At 50.0% G+C, this 18,371-nt stretch overlaps 1 protein-coding gene across 1 annotated transcript in view; it reads right to left on the bottom strand.

The window, feature by feature from the left end:
• NFX1 (nuclear transcription factor, X-box binding 1) overlaps positions 1-18,371 on the bottom strand; it is a 660,521-nt gene that overhangs the window by 23,102 nt on the left and 619,048 nt on the right. Inside the window, exon 23 of the mRNA XM_085606860.1 lies at positions 4,969-5,073. Within this exon, the coding sequence (XP_085462986.1) occupies positions 4,969-5,073 (105 nt within the window). The remainder of the gene's footprint in view (positions 1-4,968; positions 5,074-18,371) is intronic.

Raw genomic sequence — 18,371 nt, 5'->3', positions numbered from 1 at the left:
CTGCCGGGGGTCCCAGACCAGGGCAGGGAGCGCGGGGGTCACAGCGCTAGTACCTGGTCGATCCCCGGTGACTTGGCAATCGGCTTAGTAGTTTGTTCACTAGGGTAGCTTGGACACGCAGTCTCAGCTCTGGCATTCAAGGCTTACAGCTCGCTCTTGTGATGCAGTCTTAGTTCTTAAAGTTAGGTTTCAGTTCTCAGTTGACAGATGAAGTCTTTTGGCGCAGATGTATCTGGCGCCCTTAAGGGGTTCTGTTACAGGGGGTAGGAATGGAGAGGGCGACTAGATCCTTCCTAGTCAGGTTGGCAGAGAGTCTCTGGGTCCTCCTACTACTGGGCAAGATCAGTGGGATTCACAGGGCACCTCACTCACTTAAGAGGCAGTACCTAAATCCTGTCACTCTCAGAGGCATAAGTCCCTGGCTAGGCCCTACCGCCTACACTCCTGGTGGATTCTTCCAGCTCTGCTTCACCCCAATGGCCAACTCACCACAAAAGTTTCCCTCCCACTCTTAAGTAGCCCTAGGTCAGGTGACCTCTAGCCAAGGCGGCAAAAGTAAAACCCCACCTCCCTTCTAGAAGGTTCCAGCTTCTTCCAGGAGCTTCCCCACTCTAACTATGGGACAAAAAGGCGGGCTGGTGTCGCAACATTGTTGTGGGTCCCAGCCAGCTCCTGGCAGCTAGGGTGCTACTATGAAAAACGACCACCCTGCAGTAGCAGGGGTCTGTGGCAGCCATCTTGGGAGAAGTAAGCACCTGCACCTTAACACTGCAAAAACGAAAAAAATGAGGGAAAAAGGGCCAAGTCCAACATAACCCCCTTCCAGCCGAAAGCCAGGGTAGACCGATCAATGCCTTGATGGTCTTCCCTGCTTGGGGCGAGAAAAGGTGGACGCAGGCCCGCAACGGTAGGAGCACCCGCAGGTTCTCCGCCGCTCTGGAACCCAATGGTTCCCTCACAAACCGCCCTGGACCAACGAAACCACCCCACTGGGGCTCCCTAGCTAGTTGTGGCCAGGACCGGCCCCTGGGCCGTCCAGATGTCTCTGGCCCGGGTGATCTCGCGGAGTGGGGGGCAGTAGCCCCAGGCCTGTAGTGCCTGTTGACCACTCCGGTCCTCCTCCTTGCAGTCCTAAACTGCCTCTGGTCCTTCCTCCTGGGGTTCACACCCTTAGGCTGACCAGCCTTCAGGGGCGAGGCTCTCCTCCCCCTAACTCTCCTTCTGGGGTCCCTCACCCTACCCTGCGAGGCACCCTCAAACCACCACTGTCTCCTCAGTACAGGGCCTTGACCCTTCAACTGATTCCTCAACCTAGGGTCTAAACCCTTAGGCCGAGCTGGTGCCCGAGGCGAGACCTTCCTCCCTCTGCACCCCCTCCCAGAGTTCCGCACCCTCCCACCGGGAAAGGTACCCCTGGAAGTCAATTTCGGGGGGACCCTGTTAGCAGAGGCCCCACCCGCCAGGTCAGGCAACCCCTGAGCCTGGCACCCCAGCACAGGATCTAACCCCTGAAACTGGGCCAACCCCAGAACCTCAGGCGCGCTGGTTACAGTCGCCCTGGGTCCTCCTGACACTAGGGGCTCCCCTGCACTGGATGGCACATCGGGACAGTCTAGGCTCCCAACCTGGGGCTCCCTTGCGGAACTCTCCAGGCCCTGAGACTGCGGTTGGGGCACCTCGGGACACCTCCCCGTCTCACGCCTTCCTACAGATAGGTCGTGAGGCCCTACAACCCTCTCTCCCTGGGACCTAGCTGGGCTATCTGCCACTCCTCCCACCTCGCTGGGTTGGGAGATCCCTGCACCACCCCCTTCAGGTTCACACCCCAATGCCTCCTTAGACACCCTGGTGATGTCATCCTGGGGTAAATAAACTCCTAGCTCCTGTGGAGCTTCCGGTATGCTGCCACCAGTGTCCTCACTGGACACACTCATCTGGAGGGCACGCAGCTCCAACTCCTTCATCCGAAGCTCGTGCGCCATCCTCCTCTCCTCCATTGCCCATTTCTTATTCTCTCTTTCTTGTTCCAATCTGGCCCTTTCCCTTTCTTTCTCCGGCTCTAATTTGGCCAGCTCCCATTTTAATCGCCTCTCTTCCCTCCTGTCCTCGTAATCTTCTGGAGACGCGCTCCTCCTGGACCCTGTCCTACTACTGGCCCCAGAACGTCTCCCTGGGGGCACATTTTCAGACATGTCTACATTCAAGATTTCTAGGACTTCTTGGGCGCTCTCCCCCTGAGGTGCATCTGGCGCCTCCTGTCCCTCATCTCCTCTCCCTTCTGGGTAGGCTTCTACCCATGCCCTAATGGCGGTACGGAGTTCCGGCGCTTTGGCCCTCCGCATCCCAGGCACCCCCAACTCCTGCGCGAACTCCCTTAGTTGCTACGCTGTGTACCCCTCGAGGTCCGCTAACCGGGATTCCATTCTGGCAGGTGGGGACCTAGACACTAAGGAGAAAATTCCTAGGGTGTAGGCAACAGTCAATAGCTAACCAGGCTTCTTGCACTCTCTACCTGGACAGTGGAACTAATGATCCAGCAACAATGGTTTCTGAGCTGTGGAACAAAAAAAATGTAGGATAGGCGTTTAATTGTGGCGCCCTTCGCCTCACGGAAGGGTGCTGTATGGTCACAAGTCCCAAGGATCCCACCGCTGGCCAACAATGTAGGAACCTGGGGTCACCAGGCCCTATAGGCGGTAGCGTGGCGCGAGCCGGTCGGGCAACCAGAGGGCTATGTGTTAAGCAACCATACACCACACGCTTCTCATGGACTAGAGTCACACACAATAAGGGACGCCACACCGTTTAAATTATGCAAATACTTCAAGTTTATCCAAGTATAGCTGGTCAGTTGCAGTTCAGGAAATAACAAGGTAATACATGAATCATAATACCATCGTGACATTACATTCGACACTCTGGGTGATATCTATGCAGTGCCTAACCTCATTCATGTACCCACGCGATTCTAGCGCTGTGCGCGTTTAGGTAAAGTCTTTCCCTGAACAGGCCGTCTAACACAGCGTTATACTTGTAAGGGAGAACATTGGGTTCATCAACATGGCGCCTGTCGAACTGAGCGCTCCTCGTGATCAATGGCCCCTAGTACTGTGAAGCAAGGCATATAAACACAGCGCTACGCGCAATCAGTTGCATGTGGATACGTTTGCGTAGAACATTTAACACAACGCGTTACTCGTAATCAGTCGCATATCATTACCTTTGAGCAGAGCATATAACACAATGCGCTACTCGCATTCCTGGGCCTATAATTACTTTCGAGCAGAGCATATAACACAATGCGCTACTCGCATTCCTTGGCATGTAATTACTGTCGAGCAGAGAATATAACACAATGCGCTACTCGCATTCCCTGGCATGTAATTACTTTCGAGCAGAGCATATAACACAATGCGCTACTCGCACTCCTTGGCATGTAATTTCTTTCGAGCAGTGCATATAACACATGGGGTTACTCGCCGTCCCGGTCTCTCCGGCTGAGGAAGCAGAGTCGGTGGCGTGAAGCGCCACACAAGAGTAATGTCAGTCAGTACTTTGAACGGCTTCCAGCGGGGAGGATTACTGGACTTGAGGAGCGAGTCCCTATGCTCCGGTGCAGTTCACAGAGCACCGCGCTCAGTAACACAGAAGGGGGGACACGGACAGGATCCCTCGGCGGGGTCTCTCCGTCGCGCAGGCAGGGGAGGGGATTCCCACGGAGGGGACAACCCGGGCCAGGTGCGGTGTGGTTTCCGGACCAGCAGGGGGCGCACCAGGGGGGATCTCGGCCTCCGGGCTTACCTCCGTCTCGGCGTCAGCAGGCGTCCGTCCTCACGACGTTGGGGGAACTCGGCCCCGACCTTGCGCACCTCCTCACACAGCTGCGACGGCAGCGACGGGGCCCCGGGCTTCTCCTGGGCCTCGTGATACAGCAGGGCACTTCTCCAGGCCGCGGCGGTGAGTGCGCAGGTTTCGTCGTCGCGGGGGGGGGCTCAAATTAAGGATGGGGATATGGTGCTCAGCGGAGCACGCTGCCGGGGGTCCCAGACCAGGGCAGGGAGCGCGGGGGTCACAGCGCTAGTACCTGGTCGATCCCCGGTGACTTGGCAATCGGCTTAGTAGTTTGTTCACTAGGGTAGCTTGGACACGCAGTCTCAGCTCTGGCATTCAAGGCTTACAGCTCGCTCTTGTGATGCAGTCTTAGTTCTTAAAGTTAGGTTTCAGTTCTCAGTTGACAGATGAAGTCTTTTGGCGCAGATGTATCTGGCGCCCTTAAGGGGTTCTGTTACAGGGGGTAGGAATGGAGAGGGCGACTAGATCCTTCCTAGTCAGGTTGGCAGAGAGTCTCTGGGTCCTCCTACTACTGGGCAAGATCAGTGGGATTCACAGGGCACCTCACTCACTTAAGAGGCAGTACCTAAATCCTGTCACTCTCAGAGGCATAAGTCCCTGGCTAGGCCCTACCGCCTACACTCCTGGTGGATTCTTCCAGCTCTGCTTCACCCCAATGGCCAACTCACCACAAAAGTTTCCCTCCCACTCTGAAGTAGCCCTACGTCAGGTGACCTCTACCCAAGGCGGCAAAAGTAAAACCCCACCTCCCTTCTAGAAGGTTCCAGCTTCTTCCAGGAGCTTCCCCACTCTAACTATGGGACAAAAAGGCGGGCTGGTGTCGCAACATTGTTGTGGGTCCCAGCCAGCTCCTGGCAGCTAGGGTGCTACTATGAAAAACGACCACCCTGCAGTAGCAGGGGTCTGTGGCAGCCATCTTGGGAGAAGTAAGCACCTGCACCTTAACACTGCAAAAACGAAAAAAATGAGGGAAAAAGGGCCAAGTCCAACACCTCTACAATACTAAAAGCAAATAAACACATTTTAATTTAATGTGAGAAATTCTTGCAAAACAAACTAAGATAGGTTCCCTCAATCAAACATTTCAAAGTAAACTCTTAGTAAGTAACTACGTACCGATCTGATGTTTGTCTGAAATGAGGGATTGGTGGTGGTGGTCGAGTTTGCATCTCTCTCTCAAGCACTGTCGTAAGTGGAATAGATGGGCACAATGATTTTCCTCTGGAAAAAATGTCCAATCAGTGAGAAAAAATGAAGAAAAACATAAAATATAACTATTAAGATGATTAAAATTAATTATTTCTTATTTTATGAGATTTTCCCAATGGCTTAATTTGTATGCAGTAATACTGAAAAATGTAAGCTATGTAACCAATGACTTCAGATTTGTGTGAAGGGTCAGGTGCAAGTGCTGCCATGACACTTCCCAAACTAACATCCTGTGGTTCTCCCCCAGATATTAGAGTGCTTCCACTAATATTAAAGAAGTGCATGATGGCGTTACCCAAAATGAAGATACAAAAAGATGTAGATTACAATTAGCAGTAGCAATGCGAGCATACAAGGGCAGCAGTGCACCAGGAAACTTATGAAAAGCACACAATTTGGTAATTAAAGAACAAGTTACTTACCTTTGGTAACACCTTACAGACCTCATATGGATCACCCTATAAGGAAAAAAAAGTTGGCAGTGCAGGGAGGATGGGTGGGTTGGTAAGGAATCTGCGGCTAGATAGTCTCCACTAGATAAGGTGTTAACAAAAGTAAGTGACTTTTTCATCTGATAGAGACTTCTAGCCACAGATTCCTTACCTTAGAATAGATATACCCAAGCAACACCTCTCCAGCGGTGGGTCTGCGAACAGATTTAGAACAGAATGTCTTGGAGAACCGAACGGGCCAAGTGCCTGTCACGAAGGACCTGAACCGTTCAGGCAGTAGAGCTTGGGGAACGTGTGCAGATGCCCACATCACAGCCTCACAGATGTCCAGGACAGGGACCTCGCGAGCCAACGTAGTGGTAGCAGCCTTGGCTAAGGTGGAATGAGTATGTGAGCCCTCAGGGTGTTGTTCCTAAGCCAGTGCGTAGTAGATTTCAACGCATACCATGATCTATCTTGAGATGGTCCTTTTCTGCACAGCCTTTCCTTTCTTTGCTTCGGTGAACCAAATGAAGAGTTGGTCGTCCACCCGGTGTTCCTTAACAAGATCAGTGAAGAACCATGGCGCAATTTTTGGGTCTAGTAGATGAAGTCTCTCCTCCTCCTCCTCTTTGGAAAGGTGAGGTGGAGCAAAAAAGGTCGGCAGTATGATGGTCTGGCCGACGAGGAAGGGTTTGGCCACTTTCAGCAGGAAAGAGGCACGTGCTCTGAGAACCATTTTATATGGAAAGAATGAGGTATATGGAGGGGACATAACTAGTGCCTGCAGTTAGATAACCCTCCTGGCAAATTTAATGGCCACTAGAAATGCAGTTTTATGGTGAGAAGGCATAAAGGGAAGTTGTGTAGCGGCTCAAAGGACAAGCAAATCAAGAATGTTAATACCAGATTGAAGTCCCACTGGGGTGTGATGAAGGATTTTGGAGGGAATATATGTTGTAGACCTTTTAGGAACCGAGTCACAACAGGTGGCTTAACAAGAAGGCCTGGTCCAGCAACTTTAAGAACGCTGATATGACCAAAAGATACCCTTTAACTATGCCCAAAGCAAAGCCTTGCCGGGCTATCAAAGGAACAAATAACAGAACCTCTGACACAGATGTAGAAAGAGGATCAACATTTTTGGCAGTACACAAATCTATACATTTCTCCCAATAGCAGACGGATACCATCTTGTCTGAGGGACGCCTGGCTGCCAGAAGAACAAGTTACTTACCTTCGGCAATGCCTTGTCTGGTAGATACTTTATCAAGCTGCAGATTCATTATCTTAGAATATTCCCGAGGCATCAGACTAGATCCAGAGAGTTTTGTGAGCAGTTCCCTTGTGCACCGGTAGGTGACGTCGTTCGGCTCTGCATTTGTTAGTGTTGTCCACGCCAGAAGTGACACCCCAGCTAACTAACCTCAGTTTTGCGACAATGTTTCTGCACCAGGAGCACAGAGCCATGCTGAGGTATAAAACCAGTGTGCCAGAATGAGCTCCTTAAGGACCTCTTGAGGGAGAAGTCACAGTTCGCAGAATGGGGAGGATGGGTGGGTCGGTAGAAATCTGCAGGTAGAGTCTCTACCAGATAAAACATTACCGGAGGTAAGTTACTTGTTCATCTGATAGAGACTCCTAACCACAGATTTCTTTCCTTAGAACAGATAACAGAGCAAGCTCTCCAAGGAGGAGGGTATGTGGACTGTTTACACTAAAAAGTTCTGGAGGACTGAACAAGCGAAATGCCCATCACGTCGGCCCTGACTGTCTAGGCAGTAATGTTTGGCAAACGTGTGCAGCACTGCCCAAGTAGCTGCCCAGCAGATGTCCAGGGGAGGTACTCCATGAGCTAATGCAGTGGCCACAGCCTTGGCTCTGGTGCAATGAGCCCACAAACCTTCAGGAGGTTGCGTTTTGGCCAGTGCGCAGCAGATTTTATTAGAGTATGATCCATCTGGACACGGTTCCCTTGTGCCATGCTTTGCCTTCTTCACTACAACAAAACCCACAAAGAGCTGATTGTCCACCTAGAAGCCTTTTAGTATGATCAATGTAGAATGGTAAAACTCTTTTTGGATCCAGGCGGTGGACTTGCTCCTCTTCTTTGGAAGGGTGAGATGGAGCAAAGAAAGTAGGCAACCTGATGTTCTGTCCGACGTGAAAAGGTGTCACAACCTTGGGTGGGAAGGAGGCACAGGTCCTAAGGACCTATGTGTCAGCACAGAAGGTAGTAAACAGATGGCTGACTAAGAGTGCCTGCAACTCACCAACCCTTCTTTCAAATTCAATAGCCACGAGAAAAACAAATTACTTACCTTCGGTAACGCTTTTTCTGGTGGATACAGTATCTGCCTGTGGATTCCTCACCTTCTGAATAACCCCTTGCGCAGCATTCCACGTAAACGTTTTCACAGCTCTCCCACGTCGACGAGGACGTCATAATGGTACAGCTCCGATCGTGACTCCACGTGACGTCATTGGAGCCATAAGAAGACCTCATTGGCGTACTGACATCAGTTCCGTCCATTTTTTCCGTGCCATTCGAGGCGAACGGGTGAATCAACAACATTTCACAAGTATGCACAGTATGGAATATATGCACAAATATACACAGTATATGATTCAAACAAGAAAGGAAAGTAGGAACTCGAAAATATAGACATTTCCTAGTGCCAGGCATCATATCATTTCAAATGACAATAAAATACAAGAAAGTCATAAAAATTATTTTCGGTATAAGTAGGCAGACAACGGGGAGGTGGGCAGGTCAGTGAGGAATCCACAGGCTGATACTGTATCCCACAAAAAAAGTGTCACCGAAGGCAAGTAACTTGTTCCTTTGATGGATACATCTCCCTGTGGATTCCTCACCTTTTGAATCGAATAACCAAGCAGTCCCACTCCTGAAGGAGTGTGTCCGCCTACCTATAACAAAAAATCCTGCAGCACAGAACGTGCAAAATGGCAGTCCCTCATCAACTCCGAATCTAAGCAGTAAAGCTTCGAGAAAGTGTGGAGGGAGGCCCAAGTTGCCGCCTTGTAGATGTCTACAACAGGGATACTTCTAGCCAAAGCTGAAGAAGAAGACTTAACTCTGGTTGAATGAGCTCGAATACCTTTAGGAGGCTGCTTCTTGGCCAAGGCGTAGCACATCTTGATGCAGAGGATGATCCACCTGGACAGTGTTCGCTGTGGACAGCCTTGCCCTTCATTTTTCCCACATATCCAATGAGGAGCTGGGCGTCCAGCCTGAAGTCCTTATACCTGTCCAGGTAGAAGCTGACTGCCCTCTTAGGGTTCCGGCTATCAAATATCTCCTCTTCCTTAGAAGGGGGAGGATAGAAAGTGGGTAGAGTGATAGATTGCCCTAGGTGGAAAGGAGTGACCACCTAAGGTTGGAAAGCAGCTCTGGTCCTAAGAACCATCTTATCTGCATGAATAGAGGTGAAAGGGGGCTTAAAACTAAGAGCCTGAAGCTCATTAACGCTCCTAGCCAAGGTGATTGCAATCAGAAAAATTGTCCTGAATGACAGCAGCCTCAACTATGTAGAGTCTCAAATGGAGACCCCATCAGGAAAGTAAGAACTACATTTAAATCCCACTGAGGCATGATAAATGGAGAGGGAGGAAATCTGTTAGTTAGACCCTAATGAATCTCATGACTATAGGAGACTTAAATAAAGAGGGTTGGGGTGGTAAGCAAAGAAAGGCAGACAAGTAGCCTTTAACGGTTGCTACAGCACAACCCTGATGAGCAAAGGAAAGAGCAAAACTCAGAATATCAGATAAATCGGCCTGCAAAGGATCAATTGATCTCCCTCCACACCATTAAACAAACTTGGCCCACCTACGAGAATAGACAGATTTGGTGAAGTGTCTTCTGGCCGATAACATAGCATCCACCACATCCAGTGGGAGAGAGAAAGAGTTCAGGTTGCCCCGTTCAATCTCCAGGCATGAAGGTGCAGACTCTGGAGGTGGGGGTGTAGAACCTGCCCCAGTGGTTGCGAGAGGAGGTCTGCCCTGAGAGGGAGACAGAGCAGAGGGTGCGATGAGAGGTAAAGGAGGCCTGTGGACCACACCCTTCTTGGCCAATCTGGGGCAATCAATATGACTAGGGCCCGATCTTGGCGAATCTTCCCAGAACCCGAGGAATCAAGGGAATGGGAGGGAATGCTTAAAGAAGCTGAGAGCCACAATCGAACTGAAACGCGTCCCCCAATGCTCCCCGCATCGGATATTGGAGACTGCAGAACACCGGGCAGTGCGGGTTCTCGTGAGTGACAAACAGGTTCAACCGAGGAAACCGCCCAAATTCTGACAATGTGGTGACCACCTCCGGATGAAGACGCCACTCGAGTACTGTTGACTGAGACTTTCCGCATACACATTCAGCACCCCAGTCAGATGATTTGCAATGACACAAATCTGATGGTCCTGAGCCCAGAATCATAGTACAGTCTCTCTGCAGAGATGATACAACCCTACTCTTCCCTGTTTGTTTATGTACCACATCGAGGTACTGTTGTAAGTCAGGAACTGAACTGACTGACCGCGGAGGGAGGGAAGAAAGGCCTTGCGAGCCAAACAGATCACCTACAATTCTAGAAGATTGATGTGAAGCAATCTTTCCTCTGGAGACCAAAGACCCTTGATCTTCACATTCCCCAGATGGGCAACCCACCTCAGAGTGAGGTATCCGTTATCGCTGTGGCCACTGGAGAACAAGGTTAAAACAGCTTCCCTTGAGACAGGTTGCCTGGAACAGTCCACAATAACATCTCCACTGCAGTGCCTCTGAAGATTCTGATCACCTCCCTGGGATCCCCATTGTGTTGAAACCACTGCCTGAGGAGGCACCCCTGAAGTGCCCTCATGTGCCAGCGTGTATGGTGGACCAACAGTATGCAGGAAGCGAACAGACTGAGCAGGCACAGAGCCTTCAGGACTAGCTGCTCCACCTTGAAACATTGAAATCATCGCTTGAATGCCTAGAGTCCTCTGAGGAGGTGGGAAAGCACCACTCACAGTAGGGCTCAGTACTGCCCCTATGAACTGGTTGTGCTGAGAGGGCGCCAAGTGAGATTCGGGTACATTTATCGAAAAACCCAACTCGAACTACAGCTGTGTTGTTGCCTGCAGATCATGCAGCACCATCTCTGGCAACTAGTCGCTATGAGCAGCCAGTCGTCCAGATAGGGGAAAACAGCAATCCCCGACCTTCTGAGATGTGCTGCTACCATCGCCATAACCTTTGTGAAGACCCATGGTGTGGATTTAAAACCGAACGGGAGGGTCGCAAACTGATAGTGTTGAGACCCCACCGAAAAACAGAGATACTTCCGATGTGACTTTGGGATGGGAATGTGAAAGTACTCACCCTGTAAATCGATCTACACAATCCAATCTTGCTGCTGCAGCACCAGTAGAACCTGAGCCAGGGTCAACATCTTGAATTTCTCCTGTTAGAGGTAAAAATTCAAGACCCTGAGGTCAAGGATCGGTCTCAATCGCCCGTTCTTTTTGGGGATCAGGAAATACCGGGAGTAGCATCCCTGACCCCATTACAGCTCCGTAACAGCTTCTATTGCACCTGTAGCAAGGACAGAACCTCTTGTTGCAGGAGAAACCTGGGATGACCTCTTCCCTTCCCTTCCCTCTGTATGTTCTATACAGTGGTCTCTGTTGCTGCTGCTGCTGTTTCTGTTGGGCCCGGAATTGGAGCAGCCCTTCCACAGACCCAAAATCTTTGGTATCCAAAACCCCTAGGCTGAAATTGCAAACCTAGAGATCTAGCGGTAGCTCTACTATTTTGCCTTGGTCCCAAAAGTCTAGAGCCATCAAAAGGAAGACCCAACAGCATGGACTGAACACAGGAAGAGAAGCCTGATCTGGAGAGAAGCCTGAGCCAGACGTGCCTCCTAGTTGCCACTGATGAGCCCATCACCCTAGCAACGGAGTCAGCTGTGTCTGACAGCACCTCCCAGAAGTGGCCCTTGACACCCTCTGGCAGTTTAGGAATCACATCCTTAGCAGAGTCCATCAGCGCATGGATGTAGCGTCCCAGCAGGCACCCGCATTAGTCGACTTTAAAGCCATACTGGCTGATAAAAATACCTTTTTAGCGGACTGCTCCAGTTATTTTGAGTCCCTATCCCCTGGAGTGGACGGAAAGGAACCTGAAGACTGTTTCGAGGAACATGAAGCTTTAACCACCAAGCTCTCGGGTGAAGGGTGCGTTGATAAAAACGCTGGGTCCCCAGGTGCAACTCTGTATCACCTTGCCACCGTACTGGAGACAGATGGGGCAGACATAGGCTTTTGCCATACTTCCAGAATGGGTTCTGTCAAAGCTTCATTGAACGGAAGCAAAGGTTCCATTACTGATGAAGGGGAGTGAAGAACCTCCATCAGAATGCTTGATTTGACCTCTGCAGTGGGCAATTGTAAATCCAGGTCAGCAGCCTTCCTTATAACAAAATGGTAGGAAGAAACCTCCTGAGAAGGAGGAGCTGTGGAAGAAAAGACTTCCCACGCTTGTGATGTATCCATCCCACTAGCTTCCTGAAGCCCTTCAAAATCATGCATGGGATTCAGTATCTCCCCTTCCTACACTTCTTCCTGTTGCTCCTGGAATTCCTCCTCTCCCAGAAGCCTCTGTGCCTCCCTTCTTGATTGTATCTTCGGTATCTGCGGCGCAGGTGACTTTGGAGCTGGCGTCGATGGAGGCCATTAAGGGACGGGTGGAGATGCCGCACAAAGTCGAGACGGCGCCGGACCGGAACCTTATGGCAACGGAGAATAGTACATCCTTATCATCCTTCCCTCCTGGGTTCGGGATCGGCGTCAAGAACCTTGGTATGGGGAGAGGCCAAGTCGGAGTCATTGGCATGAAAGGCATAAAGGGTGCCTGGGCATAATTATGGGGGTAAGCCCATGTTGAAGGAAATCGTCCCACAGGCCACCAGGCGCACTGGAAGGGTTAACCGCCCTGGCAAACATGCATTTAAAAAATGCGAAGGATCCGTACCTGGAGCCGGAAAAGGTGGGTACGGATATGGAACCGACTGGTCTTGAACCGCCTGAGGTCATACGGCTGGTTCTGGCTGTGGCGCCGAAGACAATGAAGCTGGGGCGGATTGGCCAGAGGCGAAGTGGTTGCTTTCCTGGGCGCCGAAGAGTCTGATGCCAGCACGCCGACGAGGTCTTCTTATGGCTCCGATGACATCACGTGGTGTCGCGAGCAGAGCTGTACCATTATGACGTCCTCGTAGACGTGGGAGAGCTGTGAAAAAAGTTACAGTGGAATGCTGCGCAAGGGGTAATTCAAAAGGTGAGGAATCCACAGGCAGATGTATCCATCAGAAAGACTGTTTTGATGGTGAGCAGTTATAGAGGCACCTGTGCTTGGGTCCAAAGGTGAGCCTATCAGAAACATAAGACCTAAATTAAGGTCCCATTAGGGTGTAATAAAAGGTGTGGATGGAAACGTGTTATAAACCTTTTAGGAAGCGTGACACAATGGTGACTTGAACAGGAAGGGTTGACCTGGCAATCGCAAGAGAGCCAAGAAGGCAAAAAGATACCCTTTAACTGTGCCCAAAGTCCTTGCCAGGCTAACAGCAGAACAAACAACAAAACTTCAGACATGGGTGCGGATAGGTTGTAAACTTGTTTTGCAGCAAACTATGTCACAAATTTGTCCCATCGGCAGGCGTATACTGTTTTGATGAGGGAAGCTTGGCTGCCAAGCTGACATCACACACTTCACAAGGGAGGTTGAATACTCTGAACTGTCTACCCTCAATCTACAATCATGAGGTGGAGTGTGTGCAGGTATGGGTGGAGAACCCTACCCTGTTGCTGTGACAGGAGGGCCTTGCGAAAGGGCAGCCTGATGCTCATGCTCAGTAATTCGGAATACCAGTCTCTCCCTGCCAAAACGTAGCCACAAGGATGACCTGGGCCCAGCCAGTCCTGATCTTCTTGAGGACTTGCGACAGGAGTGGTATCGGCAGAATGGAAGCCTAAGTTCCACTCAAGATGAAATGCATCTCCGAGCGAGAGTAGCCTTGGAAACTCCAGCGTGCAGAAGGGAAGACATGGGTGTCCTCTAAGGTGACAAATAGATGAAACCACTGTACTCCACATTCTTGGAAGAGACATTGCGCCGCCTCCGGATGGAGATGCCATTTGTGATCTGCTCTGTCATTTAGGGAGCCTGCCAGGGACTGCAGACCAAGTAGCTGCCTGATGTTCTAACAACGTCCGGAAGCACAGAGCTTCCTTGCACAGGGTCCAGGACCTCACTCCGCCCTGTTTGTTGCAGTACCACATGGTGGTGGTGGTGTCCGTGAACACATTAACATGCCTTCCCTTGATAGATGGAAGGAAGGATTTTATTGCTAAGCATATCGCTCACAGATCCACAAACTAGATGTGGGTGCCCAGACTCCACCGGAGACCAGAGTCATTGTTTCTCCTAGATGGGCGCTCAAATCCAGAAGTGAAACATCTGTCACAACTGTGAGCTCTAGGTGCGGAAGGGAAAGTGGTCTGCTGCTGACCCAATCTCGGTTCATCAGCCACCACTACAAGTCTTTTGCAGTTTCCTCCGATGTCTGGACCAGAATACTGAGTCCATTGGAACTTCAGGTCCCACTGAAGAGCTCACATATGCCAACAGGCATGTTTTACCAGCAGGAGGCAATGAGGCACAGCAGCCTCAGAGTCAGTTTCACTAAAAACTTCCTGCTCTGGTGGTTAAGTGCGAAATTGCACTGTGTCAAGAATGGCTTTGATGAAAGGGAGCATCTGAGAGGGAGTTAGGTGAGACTTTGGCACGTTGATAGCTAAGCCCAGTAAATATAGGAGGTCCACCATAGTCTGGAGGTGGGAGACAACTGTCTGATGAACCCACCTTCAACAGCCAGTCATTGAGGTGGGGGAAGACAGGAATTCCGGACCTCTGAAGGTGTACTGCAACCACCAGCATCACCTTGGTGAACACCCAAGGGGCTTTTGTGAGGCCAAAAGGGAGCATAAGTAAACTGAAAATGCTCATGTCCCACTGTGAACCGTAGGTAAAGCCTGTGGGCAGGCAGGATGGGAATATGGAATTGGGCATCCTGCAAGTTCAGCACTACCATCCAGTCTGTAAGCATCTTAAATTTTTCTTTCTTCAGGAAGAAATTGAGAGGGTGCAGGTCTAACATAGGGTGGAATCCTCCATCCTTCTTGGACACCAGAAAGCAGCGGGAATAACAACCATGACCTACTTTTGATACCAGCACCCTCTTGATGGTTCCTTTGGCCAGAACTTCCTGACAGAGCATGGAGAGGTGGTCCTCCCTTAGCCGGTCTGAAGATGGTGACATTGGCAGCGGGGTTTCTAGGAAAGGAATGGAGTAACCCTATGGAACAATTTGGAATATCCACTTGTTTGATGTTGTGGACTGCCAACGGGACAGGTGGTGTCAGATCCTGCCGCCCACTGGTTGCCTTTGATGGAACGAAGACAAACTAAAGGGGTGGTGGACTGGGTAGACCTCTGGCTGTGTGTCCCAAGAGACTTTCGGGAACCACGTCTGTGGCCATGAAAGGACTAGGGAGCCTGTTGGCTGGGAAGGAATGGATGCGGCTGGTAGCCCATACTGTAGTCACGAATAGGGCAAAAGGCAGAATAGGGTTGGCGTGATGCCATGAAGAGGCCCAAGGACCTGGCAGTGGCCAGCTGTCCCTAAAGCGCTCCACTGCTGAATCCGCCTAGTCATGGAAGAGGAGGGTTTCATAAAAGGGAGTGTTCATAGATTCCTGGATATCCCCTAAACAGCCATCAGAACTCAGCCAAGTTTGGCGTCTGAGTGCCACAGTTGATCGTATCCAGTCTGCAGTGAATGGTGATGTAGACTTGCGCAAACTACTCCCAAACCGTGTGGGTGGGTGTATCGGCCCAAAAGACACGCAGTGTTTACGGACTGCAGTGCAAGTATGGCTCTTGCCAAAGGTGTGCAGCCTCTTGGATTCCCTATCCAGTGATGTGGAAGGGAACGAGCCAAGGTTGACTTTGGATACGAAGGCTAGGACAACCAGACTCTCCAGGGTGGGGTTTTGGTTGAGAAAAGTTGGGTCCTCAGGACTGGGGTGGTCGCAGTAGGCAATAGTCCTGTGCAGAGGCGCCCATGTGCAGGGCTTGGCGTAGGCCCCTAGCAGGACATCTGTTAGACCTGTATTAAAAGGGAGGTGAGGTTTCTGTGGGGGTGACTCCCGGATGAAGCAACACCATCAAGACATTCGTTTTGACAGCCTTAGAGGGCAGCATAAGGCCAGGACCTCAGCCGGCCTCCTAATTACCATATGCCTTCCTCTGTAGCCACAGTAGGAGGAGAAACGAAGCCAGTGCCTGAGGAGGTGTCAAGACCACTGGCATCCACCAGTTCTTTGTACCAGTTGTCCTTGGCCTCATCAAGTGGATTGGTGTATCCATAAGGATCCTCAGATTCTCCCCCATCACACTCCTATCCAGACCTAATCAAAAAAGCAGGCCCTGGCTTCGACTAATGAGGTTGAGATCCGGCCAGCGGCGGAGCTGACATTGGGCGCTGCTGATCCGACTCCATATCAGGTCACAGTCTCGCGATCGGAGTCCTCCAGGATCCAGAACCGTATTCAGGGGGCCCGACTGGCACCAAGGGCATACCTGCCAGCAGAAAACCAGTGGGGTCACCCCACCAAAACCAGTGCGCCCAAACCGACCCAAAGGGATTGACTCAACCAAAAATGAGGTGCATGGCCTCATAAAATTCTCAGACTTGAGTAGCTCTAGCTCCAGGAACTCAGGGAGCTGCAAAGTGGACACAAAGGCATGCGCCGGGCTTAGAGTGACGTCATTCCCGTCTCGTCTGATGACTTGGACAGGCTCAGCAAAGTTAAAGAGCGCTTCGACTTCTTGTGAGACTTGCCCAATGACTTAGAGCACAATGACAAGTGCATGGAACTACCCCAAAAACAGGTCTGGTACCTTCCTCGTTACCAGGACCTGGAACGTTGTGGAGGCGACCAGCTTCGGGCTACTAGGAGTTTCAGGGAGAGAACCCTCAGCGCCCTTGGGTTTCATGGCGCTGCAGTCCACACAAGTCTTGGAGTCGTGGTCTGTAACAAGCACCAAAGACAAACCAGGTGGGGGTTCATCACAGACATCTGTCTGTGACAGGAACCGCAGGGTTTAAACCCCACTGATTTTTTAGGGGACATCCCTACACACACTGAGAGACAAAGTCTCAAAAAAGCTTGACAAAACATCGAAACAAGGTATCCAAAAAGTGGACAAAGGTCGCTGTATTTGAATCTTCGCTGACGGAGAGGAACAAAAAGAACTGATATTAGCGCACAGGGGTAGCCACCTTTATAGGCACCGCGCATGTCACTTCCGGCAAGACGTCGCAGAGCCGATCTACTTCACCTGCCAGTGCACAGAGGTACTGCTCGAAAAGTTTCCAGATCCAGTCTGATACCTGGAAAATATTCTAAGGTAAGGAATCTGTGGCTAGAAGTCTCTATTAGATTGTATAATGTTTATAATAGAGTAATAATTTTTTTTATTCTTAGTGGCACTTAGGGCCAGATGTACGACCCGCCAAATAGCACCTCGCAAATTGCGTTGCATTTCCGACACGCAATTTGCGAGGCGCTATTTGGCATGTACAACAGTGTATTTAACACTGTTTGCGATTCGCAATGGGGTCGCAAATTGCGAGGCTCATGAATATTAATGAGCCTCTCGCAATTTGAAAGCCCATTGGGAATGACAGGCCCTCCCAGGGATGGTGGTCTGCTGGGCGCCGCAGACCACCATGTCTGGTACTGCTTTTATAAATGCAGCCCGTTTTCCTTAAAGGAAAACTGGATGCATTTAAAAAATAAAAATGACACGTTTTCGTTTCATTTTCTAAGGGCAGACAGTGGTCAGCGACTCGCAACATACTGTTTGTACATGGGCCCATGCTTTTTAGCGTGCGAAAACAGGTCTAAGACCCATTTGTTCACATGAAAAAGCGTCGTACATCCGGCCCCTAATTCTTTCAACAGCTCAGTCTTCAAACAAAGTTTATTCTGTATACTACTGTTTAGGTTCCATAGTTAAGATAATTGTGAGCCTAAGTAGCAGGCTACATGAGACAACCATGGAGATAGAAGAAGTTACAGCCCTAGTATTTGGAATCAAGATCATCTAACTGTGATGGCCTCCCTGGTTGCCTTTGTGTTCTTCATGCCTTGCAGCTTATTGTATCTTGCTCAACGGCTAAAAATGGCAACACAGTATATGCAAAAGAATGCACTTGAGGTTACTACTGGACAATAATATGCTGGTACTATTACAGTGACCTTATTCAGCACAATGAAATAAAAATACAGACATAGTTGTCTTTAGAAATTATTTCTATGAACACACGTATATTAAACAATACTATAGTATACTTTACAGGAGTAAAGTAGAGGTATGATTGCAAAGCAACTACCTGGCTTTGCTAATTTCTGCGATTGACAATCGTGTTTGAATAAACTTGTTTTTGCAGGTCTGCAAAAAATGGTGAGAACACTACCTATGGGGAATAATTGTATACTCCTGGAAGCAGATCGTTTTGCAAACAAAAACGAGATTGAATACCCCTGGTATTGCAGTTAAAGTAATGACTGTGGGGAGCAGTTGGAGTAATAAATGTTACATTTTTAACAAAGCGCCATCAGATGAGTTGAGCAAATGGTACTTTTGAGTATTTACTATCCATGCAATCAGAAAAGTTCAGCTGACTTATTAGATCGCAAACGTTTCCTAAATGAACATTAAAAAGGTGCTACGGATTGTTTTGAAAT

Source organism: Triturus cristatus, chromosome 5_2 (genome assembly GCF_964204655.1).
Source record: "Triturus cristatus chromosome 5_2, aTriCri1.1, whole genome shotgun sequence".
NCBI classification, from domain to species: Eukaryota; Metazoa; Chordata; class Amphibia; order Caudata; family Salamandridae; genus Triturus; species Triturus cristatus.
Note: the sequence above shows the minus strand (reverse complement) of the source record. Positions and strands in the feature narration are given on the sequence as shown.